Raw genomic sequence first — 26636 nt, 5'->3', positions numbered from 1 at the left:
CTCTACGAATATATCCTTCAGAGTTAAGATTATTTATGGTTAATCAATTGATGAGATTATTATAAGAAAATCATGAAAAGATTGAATTATTCTAGGTAATTTTTTCCTAATTTTTTTAGACAAAGTTAATTAATTTTTTTACTTTTCAATGATAACTAGACCAATAAATTAGATAAAAGATAGATTATGTTTGAATGCTTTTCACATTTTCTATTTAATTTTAGATAAAAAACATATTGACAAAACATAAGCAGTGAGAATATGCGATATAGCCTCAATCGAGAAAAAAGTGAACATACCAAAGAAATATTAGAACTAATTGACATTATCAAAGAAATGGAAAGTGAACATACCAAATAAATTGATATTGAAGTCAAATCCAACTAATGATTGAGTTGATCGTCCTCTTGATGAAGAATGAGATCCATGTCTTCATTCTTTCAAAGAGAATCTTGTATCACCACAAGGATACACTCTCATCTTTCATGACTCTCATCTTTCATGACCAATCTCCAAGTTTAAGTTAATATCCAACAGTCATACACGAACAAACACACATTTTGAAATTTTGAACTTCTGGCAATTTTTTAAAATTACAAAATTTAACGTAAATCTTAAATATGTTTACTTACTTAAGATTTTCGAAGTTGAATTCACCATCCTAAATCCTATTACTTCAACGTTGATTGTTGAGTTGGAGTTGATAGAGTTCATTTTAGAGAGGATGTAGAGAAAAACTAACTAAGAGAAAAAAATAAAAATAAGTGAAAACACGATAAAAAATAACGATATTTAATAATATTCATTTAATTTGATAAACTCTATTGTTATATGGACTAAATTGATACATAATCTACTAAAAAAAATTTGTCATTGCATCGCAAACTAGAGGTGTCTAAAGCAGATTCAATGACTCAATATTCACCTGATTTTATAACCGAATTCAATTTAATCCAACTTAAAAATGAATTTACAATTATGCAATAACCAATATAGACACAACACGCAATTTTAAATTGACTAAAAACCTTTAATCCGAAATAAACATAATGACCCAATGAACACTCTCCTTCCACCTGACCCGACACCCGACCGATTAGCCATCCGTATCTCCACCTGGTACAACAAACAACTAAAGAAAATTCACAATTAAAAACTTTCCATAACTAAAAAACAGAGAAAAATGGTATCTCCACCTTTATGCTCTTCAACTTCCAAACCTTTCTTCTCATTCTCCTCAGTGGTGCGATCCTCTACAGTCGGGCGTAGAATTCCCATAGTAGGCGCCATTTGTGTGCTTACTTTAGGCCTCTCTAATTTCTACTCTTCTCCTTTCAAGACCGGCTTTACTCATTCTCTGTCCTCTTTCCCTCTTCTTCGGTACTGTATCTCTCTGCTTTTTTAAGTCTTCATTAGGGTTTTCGATTTTGTAATTTCGAAAAATTGTATTAGTATGATTTTAGTTTTTTCTGGTTTGATTTTGTTGTGTGATGTTGTTTCAGATCAAAACAACAATCTCGAAGCTTTCGCTCTACTACAGCAATGGCGGCAGCGAGTAGCACTACTGTTCCGAGTATTGTTGTTTATGTCACTGTTCCTAATAAAGAAGCAGGTTTTTTCTTGATTACTGAACTTGTTTAGAATATTTCGTAACAGCTTTATTGTTGAAATTCAAGTTTTTTTTTTCCTTCTAATTTTATTGTGTTTACAATAGTCTAGGTTTTTGCATTTGTTTTTATTGAATTGGTTTGTTGAATTAATTTTGACATATAACGTGGATTTAGAGTTGGGATGGCGAATTTATGACACGTCAATACTCCTATTTCTTAGTATTATGTATTTATGTTAATGATGCGAGTATTGAAGAATTGATGATTTCCAAAATCCTCTAAATAGGTAAATACAAGTACTAGTAGGAGTATTGTATTTGGGTTGAAGGAAATGGGAGTGAGGAAAACTTTTAGAGAGTGTTTGGTTTGGCCAAAAACATTAATGGGTTCCAATAGAAAGTGATGATAATACTACCATGTAATGATGCCCATGTAAACTGCAATATGCACCGCCCTTTGCTTTCCCCTCAATTTTACTAAAGTCCCTTTCAAATATTTTGTTTTAAAGCTTATTTCTGATACATTTATGTAGTGGGAAGAAATCAAGAGAGGTGTATTGAGTTGGAGGTGTAAAAAGAGCAATGGGTAGGTTGAAATTAGTGAACTTTCAAACGATTAGGGGCCAACTGGGGTTTAAAACTTTAGGGGAGAAACATTTGTTTGAAATTTCAATGAAATTTATCAAGTGGTAATGATAATTATACATTTGTTATTCTTTTAATCTGAAGAAACTTTAGATAAGGTCATTTCGTTTCATATTTGGTTTAAGAAAGATAATTAATACCAAATAATCCTCTTTATCAAGCAATCTTTATTAAAAAAATTTGAGTTGATTAATGTTTGATGTTTCTTCTTATTATTTGTTAGCTTATCTGCTTTGTTGCCCTTGGAAATGATTTACAGTCTTTGTATATTTGAAAGTTATGGTTGTTAAACTGAGCAGGGCTTGTAATGTCTTGATTTAGTACAGTGTTGTTCTATTTCAATCTATAGATTCTGTTTTTGGTGTTTCGTAATTTAAGGAAGCTATTTTTGCGGTGCAAATTGCAATGATGGCTGGGCTTCCTTTGTTTATAGAAATGGTAATGCAATCCCAAATTTGCATGCAGGAAAGAAGCTTGCAGAAAGCATAGTTAAAGAGAGACTCGCAGCTTGTGTAAATCGTGTTCCAGGTACATTTCGTGTATTCTTGGGCCTTTCTTCAGGCTCTTAGCAATAAACATAGCTACGATATCCATCTCTTTGCTTGATCATGTTTGCGAAGTAATGTAAATGGTACAATATTTTTTTCTTTTGTCCCTTGTGAAAGGTTTAGTTTTTCTTTTATGTATTCATCAATCTTATGTGAGTTATAATTTACAATTATTGGGTATGAACATGGCCTTGTAAGAGCATACTCTTATCAAGGAGTAACTGAAAATGGAAGGTCTCTTAAACTTTATCAAATTTTCAAATTAAAGAAACTTCATTTTCTGTGGGAGAGAGTTTAATGTTGGGAACCAATGACCTGCAAAGACTATTGAAGAATTAAGAGAAAGGTTGAAGAGACTAACAGTGGGGCACTCTGTGGAACATTGACGGTGCCATACTGCCATTGTTTTGCTATGCAAATAGTTAGGGAAGGGGGAGGGGAGGAGAGCGAGATTTAGAGGCTTTGCATCTACAACCGAACGTTCTAACTAAACTGGGCTCTCTGAATGTGAAAATAACCCTGTGCTACCGCACAAAGTGCACCAGCTTATGCCTGTGTCTTGCCTGTAATGTTGTGACCCCTTGAGTTTGTGATATGTATGTATGGAGTTTTCTGCATGTGCTATGTTTGAGTGCATGTATTTTTTTATAGTTACGCTTTTATCTATTATTATGATGGTTTATTGCAGTGGATAATTTTCTTGAGCTCCACTAAGAATGTTGCAGATGCTTAATCCTCATGCCCAGCTAAGCATTAAGGAGGTTTTTTGGGTAGAGCTAACTGTCACGCATGGCTCGTAGCCCTCACACATCTTACATCAAAAGGAGGTTATAGAGACTTCCAGAATCATCAAGAAGGTTCCGGAGAACACTAGAAGGTTCCGGAGAACTCTAGAAGGTTTCGGAGAACTCTAGAAGGTTACAGAGAACTCTTGAAGGAGCCTTGTAAATATCTAGTGTCTAGAATTCTCTAGGCAACTCTTGTACATACTTTAGAGTACCTTAACACTTGTAATTGTGTAGAACTCTCTAGAAAGATGTAATCTAGATCCCTCCATTTGAGGAGGTTAGAATGTTCTAGAATTAGGACAAGTAGTAAGGGGGATTGCCTATAAATACCCCAAGGCATTCATTTGTACATAACAACTTGAGAGTTCACTTGTAAAGCTTTCCTTGTGCAATACATAAACCTCACTTACATTTCCCAATTCTTGTGTTCCTACTTCACATCTTCTTAAAGTCTTAGCCAAATCCACACAAACACACCAACTACATCATTTAGCAATACATCTTTGGGGGTTTGCCTGACTTGTCTTACGACGGGAGTGTAAACAAGTGGCACACGTAAGACTAGGGAAAGAGTCGACACGTGACAAGTGGTATCAGAGCCAAGTTGGCCGTATTGCTGTCGGGTTGAGTAGTTGTTCTAACGTTTGTGTGATAATGGCATCAAAGGACAAGGAGAGTGTTGTTCTCTTAGGAGAGGAGTCACAAACCACTAGGAAGACCTCAAAGAAGGATCTTGAGGCAAGAGTGGCTAAGTTGGAGATGAGCCTCGGGGATGCCCTCGACGACATCACTAAGCTTGAAGAGCAGGTCGGGGCTTTAGAGGACAAAGAAGATGAGGTAGCCCAAAGCCTTGTGAATCAAATGGCCGAGGTGCTACGCTCGGAGATGGGAGCCATTCGTGACTCCTTTGGTGGGGAGCTCCAAGCTGTGAAGGAGCTCGTTGAGTCCCTCAAGGGGGACATCACCTTGTGCAAGGCGGCGGTGGCCGGGGGTGCCATCGTTCGGGAAGGCCCTAAGATGAAGATTCCCGAGCCGCCTAAGTACTATGGGAAGCGCGATGCTAGGGAGCTCGACAACTTCTTATGGAGCATCGAAAGGTACTTCGATGCAATGCGGGTGAACGATGATTCATCCAAGATAAACACCGCCACAATGTATTTAGGGGACGATGCCATCCTATGGTGGAGAAGACGCGAGTCAGATATTAAAAAGGGGACTTTTACCATCAACACATGGGAAGAGTTTAAGGCCGACTTCAAGAGGCAATTCTATCCAGAGAATGCGGAGGAGGTGGCCATGAAGAAGCTTCGGGGGTTGAAGCATACAAGTACTATTAAAGAGTACATAAAGCAATTTTCATCCCTTATGTTGGAGGTGACGGAGTTACCCGAGAAGGCACAACTTCTCTACTTTATGGATGGTCTACAACGATGGGCCGAGCAAGAGTTAAAGAGGCGTAATGTACAAACGCTTGCTGAGGCCATCGCAGCAGCCGAGTCCTTAATTGAGTACAAGCAAGACTCAAAGAAGGATAAAAGCAACAAGCAGAGCGGTGACAAGGGGAAAGGTGGGGGAGCAAAACCCACCAAAGACCGCGGGAATGGGGGAGGCAAGCCATTTGAAAAGAAGGACAAAGGGAAATTCGATTCCGATGGCAAGTCTAAAAACCGCGATTGCTTCTTGTGTGGAGGACCACACTTTGCAAGGGAATGTCCACAGCGGCAAAAACTCAATGCCATGGTAGCAGCACATGAGCAACACTCCGGGAAGGAGGCGCAAATGGGGACGTTGCGTCTTCTTAACAGTGTCAAGGCTACGATGGAGGAGCCCAAGGGGGGAGGCAACGTAGTAAAGGTGAGCACCCTACCCCGCTCTAAGAAGTCTCCTCTTATATTTGTTGAAGCCATGGTGAATGATAAGGCTTCTAGGGCACTCGTAGACACGGGTGCTACCCATAACTTTGTGGCCGAGGGAGAAGCCACAAGGTTAGGATTGCGCTACACCAAGGAGCCGGGCAAGCTGAAGACCGTCAACACATCACCGACGCCCATTCATGGTGTTGCAAGAAGTGTCCCCATTCGTTTGGGAGAATGGAAGGGGACTGTTGATCTCACCGTCGTCACTATGGACGACTTTTCATTAGTACTTGGCATGGAGTTCATGGATATGGTAAAGCCATGGACCTTGGAGAAGGATGGAACGATGACCATCTCAAAGGGTTGTGTGGCCTGTTCCATCCCAATCAATCGGGAAGAGGTGGAGGCCAAGATACTATCAGCTATACAACTTAAGAAAGGAGTTCAAAAGGGACAAGCAACATTCTTGGCCACACTCGTTGAGAAAGAATCTCATGGGTCCGAGATTCCTAGTGAAGTTTCGGAGGTCTTAAAGGAGTTCAAAGACGTTATGCCTCCGGAACTGCCAAAGAGGCTTCCCCCTCGAAGGGAAGTTGATCATGTGATCGAGTTAGAGCCGGGGGCAAGGCCTCCAGCCATGGCACCTTATCGGATGGCCCCTCCAGAGCTTGAAGAGTTGCGGAAGCAGTTGAAGGAGTTATTGGAGGTGGGATTTATTCGACCCTCCAAGGCACCATTCGGGGCTCCAGTGTTATTCCAGCGCAAGCATGATGGGTCATTACGTATGTTCATCGATTACCGGGCATTGAACAAGGTAACCATCAAAAACAAGTATCCAATTCCTTTGGTTGCCGATCTATTTGATAGGCTCGGTAAAGCAAGATATTTCTCCAAACTCGATCTTCGCTCGGGGTATTGGCAAGTGCGCATCGCCGAAGGGGACGAACAAAAGACGGCATGCGTCACTCGCTATGGGTCCTTCGAGTTTTTGGTGATGCCTTTCGGACTCACTAATGCCCCAGCAACATTTTGCACTTTGATGAACAAGATCTTTCATCCATTCCTTGATAAGTTTGTAGTCGTCTATCTCGACGATATAGTCGTGTATAGCGACAATTTGCAAGACCATGTGGAGCATTTGCGAACGGTGTTCGAGGTCTTGCGGGAAAATGATCTCTATGTGAAGAAGGAAAAATGCTCGTTTGCTCAAAAGGAGGTGTCTTTCCTTGGGCACCACATCAAGGACGTGAGGATCATGATGGAGAGGGACAAAGTGCAAGCCATCAATGAGTGGGAGCCACCCAAGAATACCTCGGAGCTTCGTTCTTTTCTCGGGTTGGCTAACTATTATCGAAGATTCATTAAAAGCTATTCGGCAAGGACGGCGCCATTAACCGATTTGCTCAAGAAGAAGGTTCAGTGGCATTGGGGGCCGGAATGTCAAGGGGCATTCAATGATTTGAAGAAAGCAGTCACCGAAGAACCCGTCTTAGCATTGCCCGATTATTCAAAGCCCTTCGAACTCCATACCGATGCATCCGATTTTGCCATTGGTGGGGTGTTCATGCAAGAGGGGCATCCCATTGCATACGAGTCGCGCAAGTTGAATGATACGGAAAGGCGTTATCCCGTTCATGATAAGGAGATGACCGCTATCATTCATTGCTTGCGGATATGGAGGCACTACTTGCTTGGGAGTCGGTTCACCATCATGACCGACAATGTCGCAACAAGTTATTTCCAAAATCAAAAGAAGCTTAGCCCCAAGCAAGCTCGTTGGCAAGACTTTTTAGCGGAGTTCGACTATGTTATGGAGTACAAGCCGGGCAAAGCCAATGTCGTTGCCGATGCTCTAAGCCGCAAGGCTATGCTAGCTAGCGTAAGTAGTGTGGCTAGCAACCTTCTTGAACGGGTCAAGGAGGGACTTCTTCAAGATCCTATGGCCAAGGGACTTATGGAGTTGGCCAAGGAAGGGAAGACACGGCGATTTTGGGTAGAGGATGATCTTCTCTACACTACGGGGCGCCGCATGTATGTGCCTAAGTGGGGCAACCTTAGGCGCGACATCGTGAAGGAGTGCCACGACTCTAAGTGGGCCGGGCATCCGGGGATGCAACGCACTTTGGCACTCTTGGAGGAGTTATATTATTGGCCTCATATGAGGAGTGATATTGAGGCCTACGTAAAGACTTGTCTTGTGTGCCAACAAGACAAGATCGAGCAGCAAGTGCCGGCGGGACTTCTACAACCTTTGCCTATACCAGAGAGGCCATGGGGAAGTGTTTCGATGGATTTCATTTCCGCCCTACCCAAGTCAGATGGGTGTGGCTCTATCATGGTGGTGATCGATCGCTTTTCCAAATATGGGACATTCATACCGGCACTACGGGATTGCACAGCCGAGCAAGCCGCCAAGCTATTCTTTAAACATGTTGTCAAGTATTGGGGACTTCCTCGGAGCATTGTCAGTGACCGCGACCCCCGATTCACCGCAAAGTTTTGGACGGAGCTATTCAAGTTGATGGGGTTAGGTCTCCATTTCTCTACAAGCTTTCATCCCCAAACCGATGGGCAAACGGAGAGGGTGAATGCCTTGTTGGAGCTATACTTGAGGCACTTTGTGAGTGCCAACCAACGAGATTGGGCAAAGTTGATGGATGTAGCCCAATTCTCTTACAACTTGCAGCGGTCTGAGTCGACGCAACAAAGTCCTTTCGAGATAGTCATGGGGCAACAACCTTTGACACCACAAGCGATTGCGTCAGGCTATACGGGAAGTAGCCCCGCTGCATATCAACTTGCCAAGGGGTGGCATGAGCAACTAGACATTACCAAGGCATACTTGGATAAAGCGGCAAAGAAAATGAAGAAATGGGCGGACAAGCATAGGAGGCCGGTCGAGTTCCAAGTGGGGGACTTGGTCATGGTCAAGTTGCTACCACAACAATTCAAGGTATTCCGATCAGTGCACAAGGGGCTTGTGCGCAAATATGAGGGACCGTTCCCGATACTACGTAAAGTCGGGAAGGTATCGTATCAAGTTGAGTTACCATCAAAGCTCAAGATTCATCCGGTGTTCCATGTGAGTATGCTCAAGCCCTATCATGGAGATAACGAGGATCCAACAAGGGGCGTGTCACAACGTGCGCCTACGGCAGTTGTGACGTCATTTGACCGGGACATCGAGGAAATCGAGGCTAAACGGCTCATCCGACGAAGGGGTGTGCCAAGTTATAATGAATATCTAATCCGTTGGAAGGGACTCCCGGATAGCGAAGCAACATGGGAAAAAGAGGACGACTTGTGGCAATTCCGGGACAAGATCGAGGCATTTGAATCTCGGCCTTGACGGGGTCGTCAAGGACTTTGGTGGGGGAGCATGTCATGCATGGCTCGTAGCCCTCACACATCTTACATCAAAAGGAGGTTATAGAGACTTCCAGAATCATCAAGAAGGTTCCGGAGAACACTAGAAGGTTCCGGAGAACTCTAGAAGGTTCCGGAGAACTCTAGAAGGTTACAGAGAACTCTTGAAGAAGCCTTGTAAATATCTAGTGTCTAGAATTCTCTAGGCAACTCTTGTACATACTTTAGAGTACCTTAACACTTGTAATTGTGTAGAACTCTCTAGAAAGATGTAATCTAGATCCCTCCATTTGAGGAGGTTAGAATGTTCTAGAATTAGGACAAGTAGTAAGGGGGATTGCCTATAAATACCCCAAGGCATTCATTTGTACATAACAACTTGAGAGTTCACTTGTAAAGCTTTCCTTGTGCAATACATAAACCTCACTTACATTTCCCAATTCTTGTGTTCCTACTTCACATCTTCTTAAAGTCTTAGCCAAATCCACACAAACACACCAACTACATCATTTAGCAATACATCTTTGGGGGTTTGCCTGACTTGTCTTACGACGGGAGTGTAAGCAAGTGGCACACGTAAGACTAGGGAAAGAGTCGACACGTGACATAACGGTTGAGTTCCCAACTACTTGTATAGTCTGTTTAGCTACATTTATGTCGAATATGGAGAGGGGTGATGAGTCAGAGTTATGTTTTTGAGAAGGAATATTATATAACTACTTGTATAAGTTAAGATATTTGACCTATTTATAGATCTGAAAAACATTGTTACCCAGAATATTGTTCGGTTTGGTATGACATTATGGGGAACAGAAACGGGAATGAATAATAAAACCTAGCTTGACGCGGGAACAATTAGGTAAGATCCATTATGTGTAGAAGATAAGTTCAATAACAAAAAAGGAAAGAAATTTTTGTGCTTTAAAATTTGTTTTTAAGCAAGGCCTTTTTAGTCTTCACGGCTTTGTCTCTTGATTTCCTCATTTTTCTCTCCTTTGTCGATAAATACTAATTGGGGGCTAGAATTCCCTTTAGAATATTGGTGGAAGGTGTGCTTAACAATTTGGTTGATATTAGAATCTTTTTTCTTAAATTTGATGAATTTTTGAGTTTTATGTCAAATATTTTGAGTAGTAAACTCCTAACATTATGTCATTTTTTATTATTTGAGTTCAATATTTGTACAATTATGACTTGGAAAAATTGTTTTTGGCCAAATATAATAAGAAAAACTATTTTTAAAATTTTAACGAAAAAATTACATTTTATGCTGTTTATTTTATAGCGATAAGAATAATAATAATAATAAATCTATGAGACACTGGGTCAAACCTGATCCCACCGACCAATCAGATAGTTCTAGTTGATATGTTTGTTTGTTCAAAAGCCTTCATTATGCAGTGACCATTTTTAGTTTATTTTACAGTAGCATTCTCCTCTGTGACACATTACTGTCTCACAGGGCCATATGAAAATTGACTAGGAACTGATTTTTTTGTGGCACAGATTTATGATATTATATGTAGGCCTATTGTTAAGTAAATATACACGCCACAAGAGATTTGAAGCTGCATTTCCTTAGATGCAGTTTGTTAATTGAATTAAATATGTGCTGGTACTGAAGTTTCTATAATTTTGTGTCTGTCTCTTTTGAGCCTTTTAAAATTTTATATAATAATTTAAATTGTAACGTTTCTTTTTTTTTTTATATGCAGGTATTGAGTCGGTTTACGAGTGGAAAGGAGAGGTAAGGGTCATATGCTTTACCATTGCTACCTGCAAGATTTAGAAATGGAAAAATTCACACGAATACTCCGAACTATTACTCATCTTGTCATATTAATCTGATCTCAAGTTAACTTGGCTCTATCTCAAATAATGGTTGCCCCTTTTGAATTAGTCTTCGTCTATTGTATCTTGCTAGAACCAGTCTTTGCTGATGTGACATAAACCATACCGTTATTCAATCTTCATTGCTTCCAACACATCCCTCTGTCTTATCGTACTCCTTATTCAAATGAAAAAACTGTAAATATTTTAAGTCCTTTCAAATGTTAATTATCCTCCATTTGAAAAGATTTGATTCTTTATTTGGGTGAATTGATGAAGGGGTATGAAACTATGTCTGTTATTCATCTGAGTTCTAACTTTTATGGATTCCTTGAAATCTAAATTAAAGGTGTCTTCATAAAAATCAATCAAAGATGCTGATGTTGAAGTCTGAGGATATTATGTGAAAGTTTTATTGGTGCTCTTTGCCATTTGGAGTTGGCAGTTAGAAGTGAGTAGTCTGTGTCTTGAATGAATTTATATTGGTACTGGTTGTAGCACTTAGTTAAAGACTTTATTTGGTTCTTCTGTCGGAAGCTATTGATTTTTTCTTATTTTCTAATTTTGTATATTCATTCAAATGAAAGTGACCACTTAAAATTATAATATTTATTACTGTATCAGGTGAATGAAATTTGATGGTTTATGAATTATGATACACAAATTTCACATTGGGATCTCCACTCCATGTTAGGGAGCATTGACATTTTATCTGTAAAATTTGGTCTAAGGTGTGCATTTACTTCACTTATGTGATTTAATGGAACTATTTTGACCGATTAGTCTTGTTTTTTACTAGAACTTGTAGAATGTAACCATGTGTTGAAAACACGAGGCATTACCAATTTCCAGAACAATTGTTGGAGTGAATTGTTCTACCCTGAGAGAGAAGGAAGAATGAAAGACAGTAGATGGAGTGCATGGTGTTACTGCTTCCCAAAGAAAGAATGTTGGATGTTGAGGGAGAGTGCGATGCATTTGACCAGTTGTAAATGTCACAAACTATGATGAGTAATTTGAGTTTTGTAGTTCTAGTTTGTGCATGAGAAATATGATCTTGGTGCATTCACCTCAGTCACTGTGTGGTTGAGCATGAATTTAGTGAATCTCTGTTGCGGGGCATTTGTAACAGCGTGTTGTGAGTATTTGTTTTTCCCCTTTAATTAAGCATAGCTCATAGCCATCAGCATGTACTGCTTTGATACTTCATGCCTATCTTTGAATGAACTTATAACTGAACCATGGATGATCAATGTCTATGTTATTTACCTGACATGGTTTATTGAGTTTGCAGATACAGACAGATTCAGAGGAGCTACTTATAATTAAGACTAGGGAATCACTCTTAGATACTCTAACTGAGCATGTCAAGGCCAACCATGAGTACGAGTAAGTTGCCTAGCTCATCACCCTTCTTTAGCTCAATGATTGGCCAATTTCTGACTACCCCTAAACTCCAAAGGTAATATGTCCAAATACTCTCTGTGTCCCTTTGTAATTGCTACGCAACATTCAAAAAAGTTTCACTTTATTTGCTTTATGTTGCAAATTCAAGGGGACGGAGAAGTATTGAATATTTATGCCCAAGGGTTCCTTTATTAGCCCCTATTATTGATCATCTGTCATCCAAGTGTTTATGTAAGCCAATATAGGCAAGTTCTCTTATTTAGGCCATCATTTAGGATGATCCGGAAAGATGAAAATCGGCAATCTTGTTGTGCTAAATGCCTAAATTGATATTGTAGATCATTAGAACAATAATTTGATTGCCCATTTAACTGTGAATTGTGATGATCATTGAAGTCTTGTAGGAGTACTTAAATTGATGGTGTAGTTTGTATTAGTATTCAAAGTTAAAATTAAAAATGCTTAATTTCTCCCGTGTGAGAAGTTATTGTTTTCTCGATTATAGGGTAGATTGAGAGAAAGAGAAGACTAGTTGAGAGTCAAACCTAATACCTTTCTTGGGGAAAGTGGTACTTACTTTGACGAGATAAGACTCAATTCTCCAACTATAGGAAGTTACGCTATGTCATTGGTTTGTTAATTTTGCAGAGTACCTGAAGTTATAGCTATGCCTATAGTGGGTGGAAATGCCCCATATCTCGAGTGGCTCAAGAACAGCACAAGGGACTGAGTCTTAGCATCGGTGGTGAAACAATAAATTACGAATGTATTTTTCGCTTGTTAAATGGAAAGTTCCTTGTTGGCGCTCTTTAGTCACTTTATTTTCTACGTTTCTCTATGTGGATTACAAAAATGATTGGGAAAATTGAGATTTATAAATTTATCTATTAGGCTGTCTTCTGAAAATAAATTTCATTATTCAATAAATTAGAAACTAAGATATTGAAGGTATTTTTCAAAGTACAATTAATTATTTTTTGTCCCTTGAATTTGGTATATAGCATTTAAAATATTCTCACTTCTATTTACTTTACATGTCAAATTTAAAGGGACATATATTAAATTTGAAGGGCTGAGGAGTAGTTTGCAAGAGGCAACATGTTATTACAAGTTACTATTACAATGTGGCTGCATGTTATTGGTTGAACTAATAGCGGAAATAAAGTTTCTAATTGTCTATTTTTGAAACCAAATTAGAAAACATTTTGAGCCCTTTTTAGCCATTATAACCATTTTATCCGAAATTGTGTCATGATCATTCTTTACAGGCATGTGTCCCACAAATTTCGTCAAAATAAGTACTTGTTGAGTTTTAGTTTTTTTCACCTATTTAAAAAAAAACAATTAAAACAAAATAAAAAGGAAAAAAAATAATAAGCAAAAAATTATGAGTTGTTACATTTTATTTGGAGTTAATAGATGATGAGATTTATTTTGCAAATCACTCGATCATTTTAAATCGTAGAATGATAGTATTTTATGTTATATGAAAAACTTCTTTTTTTAACTTGTAATATTTAGTTTCAAAAAGATTATATGATATTATAATTGTATGTAATCTTTATTAACAATATCCAAGATTTTCCTACATAAAATTCCGATAATATACGATGGTAAAATAAAATCATACCAATTCAACATATAGAACTACACATGAACAAATAATATTATGGAATGTCGAAAGATGCGTTCAAAATGGGAAAATTACTCCTTTTGCTAATTTGTTTTGCTACACAATACACAAAAAACTCTCATTTTCATTTTTGCAAGGTAGCAAAAGCAAGGAGACAGATGAGTATATCACAAGTGGGACATGTACTAGACCGGTTTCTATTTTAGAATTAGATGTTGTACATTGTCATATTTAAGCCTAACAGAGCAGAAGTTGTGTAGCCTCCGTCCTATGTTGCAATTAGGGTTCATCTTGAGTTGCTTTGATTATGTAATACAGCCTACAGCAAAAGAATGCATCTGTAGAGCCAAAGCAAAACCCCTCGACTTCAACTAATTCCCGCGTAATTTGGCTGCCAACACAAGTCTCGCTCGTATAATAACAAAGAATCACAATCACTGGTCTATTTTGTCCTTCTCGTATCCTTCAGAAGTTTCGGTTTCGTGGTCCTTGCCAAACCCAAGCTCGGACATATCTTGCTTTGCCATTAAGTTCCTGCACCACACCAATCACATCCATCGAAAATTTCTGATATCAAACACAGTAAAATTTGCAAAGGAATAGTCCCAACAATGAGCCGAAGTTAGGAGAAGTAAAAGTTGAGTTTATTCTAATTAATCAATAGTTGAGATTATTATAGAAAAATTGATTAAAGTCAGAAATATTTCTTGTCGATTTTGCTGAAAAGGAAACAAACAAACAACTCACTTCTCCATTCGACATTCCAAGTATTTCTTTGAAAATTCTCTACATTTTTCTGAATTATGGCCAGAGGCTTTTAGACAGCTGAGATACTCTTTTTTCTCCTGCAAGAAAACCCCAAACATTAACCAAGTCAAGCAGCAAAAGATAAACCATATAAAGGATTTAGAAGTAAACCGATAATGGGAAGTACCAAGTCGCATTCATGCATATGATCTAGAGGAAAGACTCCTTTTTCTGGTGGCACAGGTCTCGCCCCTCTAGTCCCACCAAACGAACCACCTGAAAAGAATAACAAGCATCGGTTAAGCAGTGGACACGGAAAGGGGGGTCAAAATATTCCTCTATGTTTCCATCATAGTCGTATTTTGTCCACGTCAATATTACCTTAACGCATCTATAAAAGGTTTCCAACACTGACCTAGAGAGATAGGTGTATGTAATCCTATCCTTGCAGATGACAAAGATGTTGTCCCTTATTGACCTCAGACCTGATGTGCAACTACTACCTACTAATTTCACGATAAACATGAAGTAAAGAAATTAAAAGAACCCAATTTAACGATGATTGTAATGTTTGATAAGCAGCACTAACAAACAGCTGGAGTAAGGATTTTGTATGAAATTTTGCAAGAAAAATTTGATGAAATATTTATGGTAATGAAAAATTAGTATGTATAGTTATGATACGTTTCATTGCGATCTCTAAAACAGTAGGCAATGAGAAGTTACAAACAAAACACATGTTCATGGAAAACCTCAGAAGAGGATTGCAATGACGAAGACATTGACACATAAGAACTCCCTAGGATAGACATAATCATTAGCATTACAGTGAGCCAGTTGTTATGTCCACCAATAAGGATCATACACCAACCGGTCATACGCATAATGCATTTACCAACTCCAAGACCCAAGTCCTATACATCTCTCTTGTCCCCTTGGGTGTGCTTTTTGTAGTATTTGTGTTACATATCAACACCAACGAACTCAAAACAAATTATTTCTCACATTTCATTCCAGCGGAGCTCATTCAATAGAGTCATACGACATTTACTCTCATACAAAGTCAACATTCTTTAATAGTGACCCTAGAAAATCAAAAGAAAACTTGCAATCTTCAATTACAATTTACATCTCAAATTGCACCTAAGCCTTGTTCATATTTAAATCGGAAGGTATGATTCAAAAAGTTCCATGCTTTCGATTCCATGCTACTTTTGAATGAATATTAAGAGAATGAAATTGAGAAACCCATACATCCTTAAATTTTAAGTAAGATAAAAGATCAAACACCTGAAGCAAAATTCAAAGTCAATTTAGCCCACAGGTCGATGATTATTATATCCATGTCCCATTATTTTTTGTTGAAACCTAGCTCAGGGAAACAAATAAAATGCCACACAATTACAGGATTAAGGTAAGTGGGAAATTTTGATTGAGAATTTCATCTTTTGTTTCATCTGATTGAATTTTCCGCAACAAAACAAGTTACTAAGACACGTAACACAAGAACTTTAATCAATTAGAAAAACAAGGAAAGCTAGATGATCATTTACCAGCACTCATTTGTTATCTTGTTGTCCTGGATTGAATCCAACCAAGTTCCTGCTGGCTGCCTAATGAACAGTGACATATTTAGAAAGTTTTATATGAAAGGTCAATAAAAAATACAATTTGAGAGATGTGAACATGACCAGAAGATTGAGCCCCCAAAAAATAATATGCTTATCCTTTGTTTACATGATAAAAATCTCAAATCATAATATTAAGCAAGAATACAAGATGACAAATACGAGTACAAAATCCTCAAGGCTCCATATCATACTATGAATAATCATAGAACCTCTATGTTGGAGTATGCCTTAACTCTTACCAAGGATGTGCAACTTTGATCTTTGCTTTGTCCTTTTGGGATTTGGATCACATAATTGGTATCAGTGTTGGCTAAAGAAAGTTAGACGTTGTGGTATTAGTGTCAAAGTATGGTGCTTTCAATTTTCGTGCAAGGCATGGGGATTAGTTAATGCTTGGAAGATTGTGCATTGCATAGTAGTCAAAGGGGTCCTAGAACAAGCGACCCATATGCTCAAACAAGCACCAATCAACTTTTGAAGGCTATAGCTTCTGGCACAAAGCTGGTTCGAGCAGGGGTGCACTCGTTCGAGCAGCCCTTCCTCGTATTATGTCCCTCTACTATATAAAGGGGTGCATATTCAACCTAGTTTATCACATTCTAACTCTTAATGAAAAAGCACAGCCTCTAGAATTATCTCTCTCTATTATATTCTCCAAGTGTAATCCTTCAAAATTTTATAGTTTGAATTTAGAACTTTGAACTCTAAGTACTTTATCTATAATCAATCAAAACAATTCGCCACCAAAGAGGGCATAGCCCAAATTGAGTGTAACTCGTAAATTCTTTGTGTCTTGTTTATTTGCATTGTTTACTAGATTAATTTCTCAATTGTTTCAAAATTCATCAAGAAGCATCCTACCATCATTCTTGGGTTGTTCTTGTTTGGGAGCAACCAAGTTCATTTCACTCTTGAAATAAAATAAAATAAAATAAAATATATATTTCTCCAATTACAAAAGCAAATTAAAGTGAAGAATTGATAAATTTAGAATGAAAGATGATAATCTAATACTACATTCAAGCAATAGTATTACAATACCATCACATTAGTATACTCCGTATAAAACACAATCAAAGTAGCACATTCGTAAAGCCACAAACACAATTACAAAAATTTAATTGAGTTTAATAAAAAATTAATAGGAGTATTACTTCTAAAATTAGAAATAAAACCCTTATACAATGAGCACACTTTGAATGTTAACCCCTTAAACATTGAACCAAGCATCAAATTAAACATTAAAATTAAAAAAAAATCCGAAATAGAAACTATTGTATATCAAACAAGGTAGTAGTAATTTATGTAAATGATTAAAAGTACAGCAATAGAAATTGCAAGGAAAAAGCAATAAAGTACCACGTTAATGGTGGAGTTGAGTGGTTGGTTGGAGACAAGAATGGCAATTTCCCGGCGATCAGCGGAGAGAAATACTCTTATGTGGAGGATATGCAGAAGAAGCGTGAATGAGCAAAAAGAAAGAAATGGGGTTTTTCCTGTTTCAAATATGGGATTTCCAAACATGGATGCAATTAGCTTTCTATTTTTGTCTATCTTTTATTTTTTTTTATATTACTTGATTTATTAATAAAAAGTCACACGACATTTATAACGAAGATAAAAATTAGCAAGTACATAATAATTTTAACCAAATATAATATAAAAATAACTAAATATAATATAAAAAATATAAGGCAAAAATTAATAAGACGAATCAAATTGAAACATAGCAAACTTATTGAAACGGTTGGAGTAAATAGTAAAAACGAGCTAATATAAAGTTTTAAAATCACTTCGATTAAAAAGGTATTACAAAATAAATAGATAAATTTGAATGAAAACTCATTTCTTTATTTGAATACCCATTTTAAAAGGAAATAGTTAGAGAAAAAAAGCATTCAAACGAATCCACTTCCTCAATTTTCATAATTAAATCCTTTAATAGTGAAAAGATTTAAATGTATCGCATTATTCCTTATCCTTCCGATTCCTTTACTTTCCCTCCTACATTATCATTCAAACATACATCACAAATCATTTATCAAATTAAAGGGAATAAGTTGGATTTCTCATCGTCGTTCTAAAAATATATTGCAGTTAGAAACAGAGTCAAAATTAGTAAATTTTTTTAAATTTTTGTGCAATTTTAAAAATTATATTTTTTTTAACAACTTTGCATCTTTAAATACTTAACATTAACTACGTAAATTTAACATTAAAACCCAAAATATTTAGGGCCATATACAGTCGAACATATTAAACCCGCTCACAATTTCTCCTGATTGCAGCTGGTGTAGTCTTTACTTATGTATGATTATCCACAACTTCAGATACATGGACAAAACTGGCTACATGATACTCATTATTTACCTCTTTAGAATAACATTTCTCTAGTGTCCACACCTCACTAAGCTGGTGTAACTACTGATTTTCCTATTCTTACACAGTATAATCTATACAAGTTCCTACATCAAGTAAGAAGTAGTATGGCCTTTTCGGGTCTACACGTTGTTCCGAACCACAATTTCACATTTCTTCCGCAAAATGTGCAGCAACTCGATGTCATGAATCTGAATTGCAATAGTTAGTCCACGAAAAATCAGAATTGTTCTCTTTGAACGAGCAAATGTACATGGCACGACATTTACTCTATGACTTGGGTTGGTGGACTATGATTATTGAAGAACTTTTCGAGATTCTTCCTTTAGGGAACGATGTTGGCTGAAAATGCGCAAAATATTTCGTTAATTCAAACTTACGAGTATAATTGAATCCACTGAAGATACAGTAATGAACACTATTCGTAAGTCGTAGTAGAAAGTACATACCACACCAATGTGCCATTGCTGACTGCAAAAATCTTTGTATGTAGCAGCATCCATCACCTGTGAAATGTGAAATCAACATTTTTATACGTCAGGTTTGAAAATTCTTGAACGAGTTTGTAGTCACAATTTAAGTTGTTAGTTTGATTAGGCTAAAACACTACTCTAAAAAAGTATCACAATCTGGTAAAGTAGCAGTTTAAGTAGCGTTTGGTTGTGCAGGTGGCTATTTTCAAAACGTTACACCTTCAAGAGTCGCAAATTCAAAAGTAGCAATTCAAGATTGTCTTAACATGTTTCTTAGCAAATTATATTCCAACAGCTACCAAACAAAATATCTAATAGATACAATCGTACAAATACAACTACTTAGACAGTGAACACCTAACAGCACCAATATAGTTACATTGCGCCGAATAGGCCCTATATCTCAAACTAGTACAAATTAAGCAAATAAACATGGGAATAGAAAGCTTACGACACTAAAGATCGGAGGAACGAGTAGTCCTCCATGAAACTTCTCTGTTGGAATAACAGAAAACTGCGGTGCCAAATCTTGAGAGCGGAATGTCCATCTGTAAAACAAACAAATGATCATTTTTCTGCTTTGAAAATTACTGATCCAAGAAGAGTACAAGAAGCTGCTCTTTCAGAATAGGTGTGTTCATTCATACCCTATGTATAAGAAAATGCAGAATTGTGCCCATTCTCGAATCAACAGTCGGATCCAGTAAGTTTCAGGGGAGTCATCCATATTAATGTATATCTGAAATGGTACATTGATTAAATTACTCGAGTTTTAGACTTCGATGTTCCAACAATCGCGAAGTCAATAATGCTTACCGCTGCTTCAGCTAATGCTACCAGCTGCATCGCCACCCGAAATTTCCTGTTTATTGCAAAACAAGGCAGCAATCAGTTCGGAATAGTGTAAACTAGCATCATACACCCACCAATTGGAGAGGGGAAAATGGCAGCTGTGTATGACTATACGATGCCTTGGAAAAACTGTCATGTAAATTAATGTATAGATACGTATAGAAGTAATTTTCCATCAAGATCCTGTTACAGTATATCTCATATCATGAGGCCACAACCATCAGCTTAAGCTTTTGGTCGAGTTGGTTCCTTGACATGGTATCAAAAGCCAGTGTGACAAAAGTCACGAGTTCGAATCTCGACCACCCCTCATTTTAAAAGGAATATTCAGCGCCAGGTATGAGAAGTGCCTGTTTTGCATCTGTACTTCTAGCCCAAAGGGTTCTCGTGTGAGGTGGCGTCTTAGATTATATAACATATCTTGGGGCCTCAACCATCAGCTTAAGCTTTTGGTTGAGGCCCCAGGATATGTTATATACTCTAACAAACCCGGGATGGAAGGTTCAATTGCTTCATGAAAGCAAGAAATCGTAAAAGCCACATACTTGAACATGGAAACTTTCGAACGAACTGCGTCATGCATTGCACGAACATCATCATCTACGACAACACTCAGCTGCTCTCTAAGAGACAGCAAGTTCTGAGATATGTGGTGGAAGATCACGGAGAATGAAATGAAGTAGTTAAGCAGCAAAAGGGCCTGACATACATAAAGTCAAAAACCCAATTACAACGACATTATAACTTATAGGGAATCAAATAAAATCAGTGTCCTAAATGCTTAGAGAATGTGCTTACAGTGAAATATGGCACAGAAGCTCTATGACCAACGAGGGTCAGGTAAAATATACACCCGAGTGCAGCTGTAGTTCGTCGTTCATAGACCGAAAGATGCTCACACATGATGCAGTAACCATGAGCGATAAGAAGGAAAGACACGAAAGAAGCTGTCTGAAAGAGGACTCCAGTTACATACACACCAAAGGACATCCATAAGGAGCATACTTGGGAATAAAAGCAGGAATACCTGTTATTAGTATAGCACAAATCAACGAGAAATAGCGAGTAAGTCGCGATTTACTAAATACACATTGTATTTATATACAACAACAGTGTCAAAGCCTTAATCTAAATACTATGGGATACGTTAATTGATTGTATCTATATGATGGAGGGAGCAGCCCAGTGCACAAAACGTCTCCACAGAGTGAGGGTCCGTGTAGTGGCGGATCTCAGAGGGCAAAGTTATCATCCAAATAACAAACTAGGGGACTAAGATTCGAACTCTCAACATATTATTTAAAAACTACAATCTTAACTATGAGAACACATCATTTTGTTGTACGTACTAAACAATATTTTAGTTTTATAAAATGACTTAAAAATTTTCGGGGGTCGAGCCCTTTTAGGCCTTAGTGAGTCAGAGGAAGGGTCCTACCACAAAAGGTGTGATGTAGCCAAACCTTACATGCATTTCAACAAAAGGCTTCTTCTACGATTCGAATTAAGGTTACTTCTACAAGTACGTATATTGTGTCAAAGAAGACGAGCATTGCTTTTCCATCCATCCATTACAAGCACAAAGGAAGGAGATTAACCAGTGTGTCAAAGAGGCTGCTTCTAGGACTCGAACTAAAGGCCCCACCGCAAAGGTGTAAAATTTTCAAGGCCGAGCCCTTTTAGGCCTTGAGATCATAAGATTATAATTTTGATTTTGCAAATGTACAAGTGTACAACTGCTCATAAGTTCAAATACTAATCGTAATCTACAATGAAATTTTTAAGTTTATAATCTATTGATTTGTACAACTGACCCTAATCTTATTTATTTTACTTTGATATTGTTGTACTCTAGCTGCAAATCAATCACAATAAGTTGTTTTTATCGCTGAAGCGTGGAATGCAAAACTATGCCCCATACCGCATTTCAAACGATCCATACCAAAAGTAAACGAAAACTCATTTCGAAACACTAACAATTCTCATTTCGCGTATGCATCAAGATGGAAGTTTTTCTTTTTTTTTTTTTTTTACCGTTCTATATGGACATATGGTTATATTAATGTTTTGATTTGTGATACAAGATTCGATTTGTGAATAGTGTTATGGTTATATTTACTATTTAGAATCAGTGTATTAACACTATTATATTAGATTAAAATTCATTTCTTAAGGTTACCTAACACTAAATAAACGTTTTCATAAGCTTAAGCTTTTGATTAATTTAGTTTGTTGATATTTATAACATCAGACCTAAAATACTTTATATTATACCATTAACTACAAACTATTTCATGGAATTATCAATATTAAAACAAATCAGAAACATGAATGATGAATTAAATAACAAGGATTAAGAAAAACATAAAAAAAAAAGTAATTAAAAAAAATATAGTACTTCTACTAGAAGAAAGGGATCAAAACATACCAAAAGATAAATGAGAGCAAAAGCTGCAATGTTTTTATTAATGGAACAGAAGCAAGAGCCCATTGCAAATTATTGGTCTGTTGTCATATTATACCCATAAAAATTAAACAAATAATAAGCATAACTAATAAAAATACCAAAATATCATCAAAATTAATTAAAAAATAACAATAATATGTAAAAGAAAAACGTTACACATATGATTAATCTAATAATCTTCAACTACTCATCCCAGGAACTCAAAAAAAATCAAACTTGTATGATTTTCAGTTTCTCATTTATTTGCAAAACCGTTCCAAATTTTTTCCAACTTAAACGAAGTGTGGGCCGGCCCAGCCCATTTTACGTGCGTGTAATAACATTTCAATTTATGGGTATTTATCAATTTTGTCTTTAAGTACCTTTAAAGTCAAAATTCATACTTTAAAATCAAAATTGAAAAATGCCTAAAAAATAAAAAAATATCCAAATTATTACACGCGCAAAATTGGGTCATCTCGTCCAAGACCAACTGTAAGAAAAATACCTGAAGGTGACGATTTCTCCATGTGAGAAAAGCCCAAGAAAGTGAAGAAACGAACCAAATGGAAGATAAAGTAAAGTATAAAGAAGGAAGAGGACGATATGATTCATTAATTCCAAAAGACATGCTTGAAATTTGATGCATTAGAATTAGAAAGAGAAAATTAGAATCAAAGATTTGTTAATAAATAGGAGTAAATGTGTAAAATGGATAGGATTATATTAAGAGAATGGTTGTGTAAGGCACAAAAAAAATGAAGGAAGGCACGTCTTGTAAATGTTAATGTTAGTTGTTGTTAATATAAGTTTGGTATGACTTTGTAGTAGTAGTATCCCTTAAATATATAGGTGTATCAACTACACTATCAACTAACCAATTTATACAACATTGGATAATGTGTATGATGACCCATTTCTTCTATTTTATCCTAAAATAGAAAATGTTGTGAATGTTAATCAATTCAGTTTTTAAAAAACTTTGAAAAATGGTTTATATCAAAACGAGATTAACCCATGTTTAGTTTGTTATCGAGTGTTGCGTTAAAAATATTATGTGTCCAGACTCTCTCTTGAGAGACCGTCTTTTTTAAATACGGCCCTCAAGAGTCTAGCCCACGTTCCTTCTCTAGTATATATCTTAATTTGAAAAAAATTGCTATTTTAAAAAAAAAATTGTAGAAAATTGCTTTCTTTTTGGAAGATGAAAAGTTTTCTGATTAACTGCCTATTTTCAAGCAAAATAAAACATCATTTAGTAATAAATTAAATTTTTTCATTTTTTTGTAAAAAAATTAAGATTCATCAATAGTGGAAAACAGTGATGTTGAAAATGACAATTATGGCTAATTTTTATGATTTGGGGTTATAACATAATATATTTGGATTTATAACAGAATATATTTATAGTTATATAACTCAATATATTTGGAATTCAAACTTAATATATTTGAGATTTTACAACATAATATATTTGCTTATATTATTATAATATCAATTTTGTAGTATTATATCACAAATATATACTCTTATAAACCCAAATCTATTACGTTAATCACAATTATATATTTTGTTATAACCCCAACTATATTATGTTATAACTCCAAATATATCATGTCATAATTACAAATATAATATGTTATAACTCCCGATATATTATGCTATAACCACAATTGCTTTTATTAATTTCCCCCAAATAGTAGACATTGTTGTCTTCTTCAACATTACTATTGACAGCATTGATGAAGCTTAATTAAAAAAAAAATCAGAAAATTGTAAATCCAACTAATATATAACACAATCAACCCGAAAAAAAATGAAAATGAAAGCTTTAAAAACGAAAATGATGAAGTATAAATACATAACTTTGATGGTTTTGCAAATGTTGAAAATGATAAACAAAGAATAAACAACAATGGAGTTTGAAAGAGGAAGATGGAGATTGAAAACCACAAATGGAGTTTGAGAGAGGAAGATGAATAGTTTTGTCAAAAAAGAGAAAAAAAAAACTGAAAATGGAAGTTTAAAAACATTGTTTAGAAAGTTTAGTTATTTTTTTTAAATTTAAAAATTGGGCTAGCCCAAACTTGAGACATCTTTTGTAAAGACGGTCACAAGTAAGAATTTGTGTTATGTGTTTGGTTTAAAAATTGACCCAACAAATTAAACTTTTTAAATACGACAAATACTTTTTTTGGTTTTCAATTGATTTTTTTATTTATTTTTACACTATTCTAGAGCGATGTTCAAGGCTTAATATCTATAAATACATTTTATAAAAAATTATAATAAGAATATTCTTTGCTAGAACATTAATAGAAAACAATGAGTGTATTAATTTTAGCTTGAATAAATATGATAAAAAATTTTGTTGTGCGTAATGTCAGCTTAAACTTCTAAAATTTTGTAATTATGTTTATAAACTTGAGCATGTAATATCATAATGTTAAGTGAACAACTTTTTCAATCCAATTTTAATAATTCACCGAATAAATAAGACAAAAAGCAAAGGAATGCTCCAAGGGTGTTCGTTAATAAAAATAATAAGACATTAAAAACTTAAATTAAGAAAAAAACAAAAGATAAAAATAATATAATATATTTTCATGTGTAATATGGTGATAAATCTAAATATTACTATATTTGGTAATGTAATTGATAATTATTTAATTCAAATTTTAAAATACATTTTAATATACTATTTAAAATTTATTTAACCTTTATCAAACAACATCTAGAGATTTTGTTTAAATAATAATTTAATATCAAGTCCGCCTATGTCTTCAATTTGAAATATTACTATTAATATTGATGATTTAAATGAAAGAAATTAGTCACATTAAAGTTGAATTGTTCAAATAGCCAATCGGTACAAAATTTAAATGTTAAAATTATCTATTTTGTTAGGGTTAGACAAGGTAAACTTAGGATAGTCAATCATCTAAAATTGATCACTATGTTTATTAATTTAATTAATTAATTAATATATTAATAATTTACTATTATAAATGTAGCATACAAAGATGATGACTAGTGAGCCCCGTGTTAGGAGGCAAAATAACAAAACTACTTTTCAATTACTCTATTTAATTTAATAAAATATTTCAATTAACTGTGTATACTACTTTAATATTAAATATTATATTTAGTTAAAATATATTAAAATTTATATTAATAAAATTTATATTTTAACAAATTAAATAAAAAATCTCATTTAGCGATACTTTATCTTATGCATTTAATATAAAATACAAAATAAACAGTTCCCTAAATTAAAGGGTGATTACATTCTAGAAGCGCATCAAATATTAAGTGCATGCATATATAAGGGCATGAAATATATATTGCGGAAATTTAGCAATATCTATGTCATAAAACGGGTTCATGAGCTCATTATAATTTATATATCACAAATTTTTGTCCAAGACCATCTTTTTAAGAGATTATCTCTAATTGGGTTAGCCCAAAACAAAAAATATAGGGTAAGTTTCTTGGTAGGCATTAAGAGTATTATAAGTAGGCATTTAGAATATATTGTAAGTACTTAAAAACTTACTCGGTGGGCATTAAGTATATTGTAAGTAGGCATTAAAAATATTGTAAATAGACATTAAGAATATGGTAAGTAAGCTAGTAGGCTAAGTTTCTCGGTAGGCATTAAGAATATTATAAGTAGGCATTTTAAGTAATTTTTCGATAGACATTAAATATATTGTAAGTAGGCATTAAGATAATATAAGTAGGCATTATGGATACAGTAAGTGGACATTAAGGTTTAATGGATTGGGCCTGAGAAACGTCTCCCAAAGAGACGATTTCTTAGGAGATAAGTTATTTATATATACTTCATGTTTCGTCAAACAAGTCAATTAGGTGAATTATATTAATGAGTGAATTTTTTGATTGTTTCGGAGGGATTATTGAATATAATAATTGAGAAGGCATTTTGCATTTACAACATTTTGCATTTACAACAAAAACAAATTGCAATGACATAAAATTATCAATTCAATACATACTATGTTAAATAAAATAATAATTTCAAGAAACTTTGCAACTCTGATCTATTAATGACTTTGGTTATGTTAAGGCTTTAGGTAGATCTATAATAGAGTGTTTAGTAAAAATATGCACTAGCTTTTAAGATTATGTTTATTTTACATTTTTTTACAATTTTCTAGCCAAATATGAATAATTTAACTAAAATAAAAGTAATAACTAAAAATTTAATTCTATAGGCTGGAAACACATAAACATACCCAAAATCACCCATATCAATTAGTATAATTTTGACAGAATTTCCTATTTTATCCTTCTCAAAGTAAATATCATAAATAAAGCAACTATTAAGGGGAATTATTAATTTTTTATAAAAGTACGTTTTTTTTTAATTTAAAAAACAATGTCAACGAGTGTTGACCCAATA

At 35.3% G+C, this 26636-nt stretch overlaps 3 protein-coding genes across 5 annotated transcripts; 1 reads left to right on the top strand and 2 right to left on the bottom strand.

The window, feature by feature from the left end:
* The first annotated feature begins 1070 nt into the window (after positions 1-1070).
* On the top strand, positions 1071-12936 carry LOC130799832 (protein CutA, chloroplastic). Its single transcript, XM_057663088.1, has 6 exons — positions 1071-1380; positions 1503-1612; positions 2720-2782; positions 10528-10559; positions 11937-12031; positions 12698-12936. The coding sequence occupies exons 1-6, from the start codon at positions 1184-1186 to the stop codon at positions 12777-12779; spliced, it is 579 nt and encodes a 192-aa protein (XP_057519071.1). The 5' UTR covers positions 1071-1183; the 3' UTR covers positions 12780-12936.
* A 719-nt stretch (positions 12937-13655) lies between these two features.
* Positions 13656-17597, bottom strand: LOC130799814 (uncharacterized). Of its 3 annotated transcripts, none has more exons than XM_057663061.1 (5): positions 17420-17578; positions 15983-16042; positions 14617-14705; positions 14430-14527; positions 13656-14216 (listed from the first exon to the last, which is right to left on the bottom strand). In XM_057663061.1, the coding sequence occupies exons 2-5, from the start codon at positions 15990-15992 to the stop codon at positions 14117-14119; spliced, it is 297 nt and encodes a 98-aa protein (XP_057519044.1). In that variant the 5' UTR covers positions 15993-16042; positions 17420-17578; the 3' UTR covers positions 13656-14116. The 3 variants fall into 3 exon arrangements, with proteins under 3 accessions (XP_057519044.1, XP_057519052.1, XP_057519060.1); XM_057663069.1 differs by having other exon boundaries at positions 15983-16038; positions 17420-17566; XM_057663077.1 differs by lacking the exons at positions 13656-14216; positions 14430-14527 and having other exon boundaries at positions 14616-14705; positions 15983-16038; positions 17420-17597.
* A 717-nt stretch (positions 17598-18314) lies between these two features.
* Positions 18315-22959, bottom strand: LOC130799805 (uncharacterized). The gene is made up of 9 exons (XM_057663049.1): positions 22719-22959; positions 22193-22269; positions 20563-20791; positions 20310-20464; positions 19729-19774; positions 19560-19651; positions 19364-19460; positions 18889-18945; positions 18315-18781 (listed from the first exon to the last, which is right to left on the bottom strand). The coding sequence occupies exons 1-9, from the start codon at positions 22857-22859 to the stop codon at positions 18710-18712; spliced, it is 966 nt and encodes a 321-aa protein (XP_057519032.1). The 5' UTR covers positions 22860-22959; the 3' UTR covers positions 18315-18709.
* Between the last annotated feature and the right edge of the window lie 3677 nt (positions 22960-26636).

This window comes from Amaranthus tricolor, chromosome 1 (assembly GCF_026212465.1).
Source record: "Amaranthus tricolor cultivar Red isolate AtriRed21 chromosome 1, ASM2621246v1, whole genome shotgun sequence".
Taxonomy (NCBI): domain Eukaryota; kingdom Viridiplantae; phylum Streptophyta; class Magnoliopsida; order Caryophyllales; family Amaranthaceae; genus Amaranthus; species Amaranthus tricolor.
Note: the sequence above shows the minus strand (reverse complement) of the source record. Positions and strands in the feature narration are given on the sequence as shown.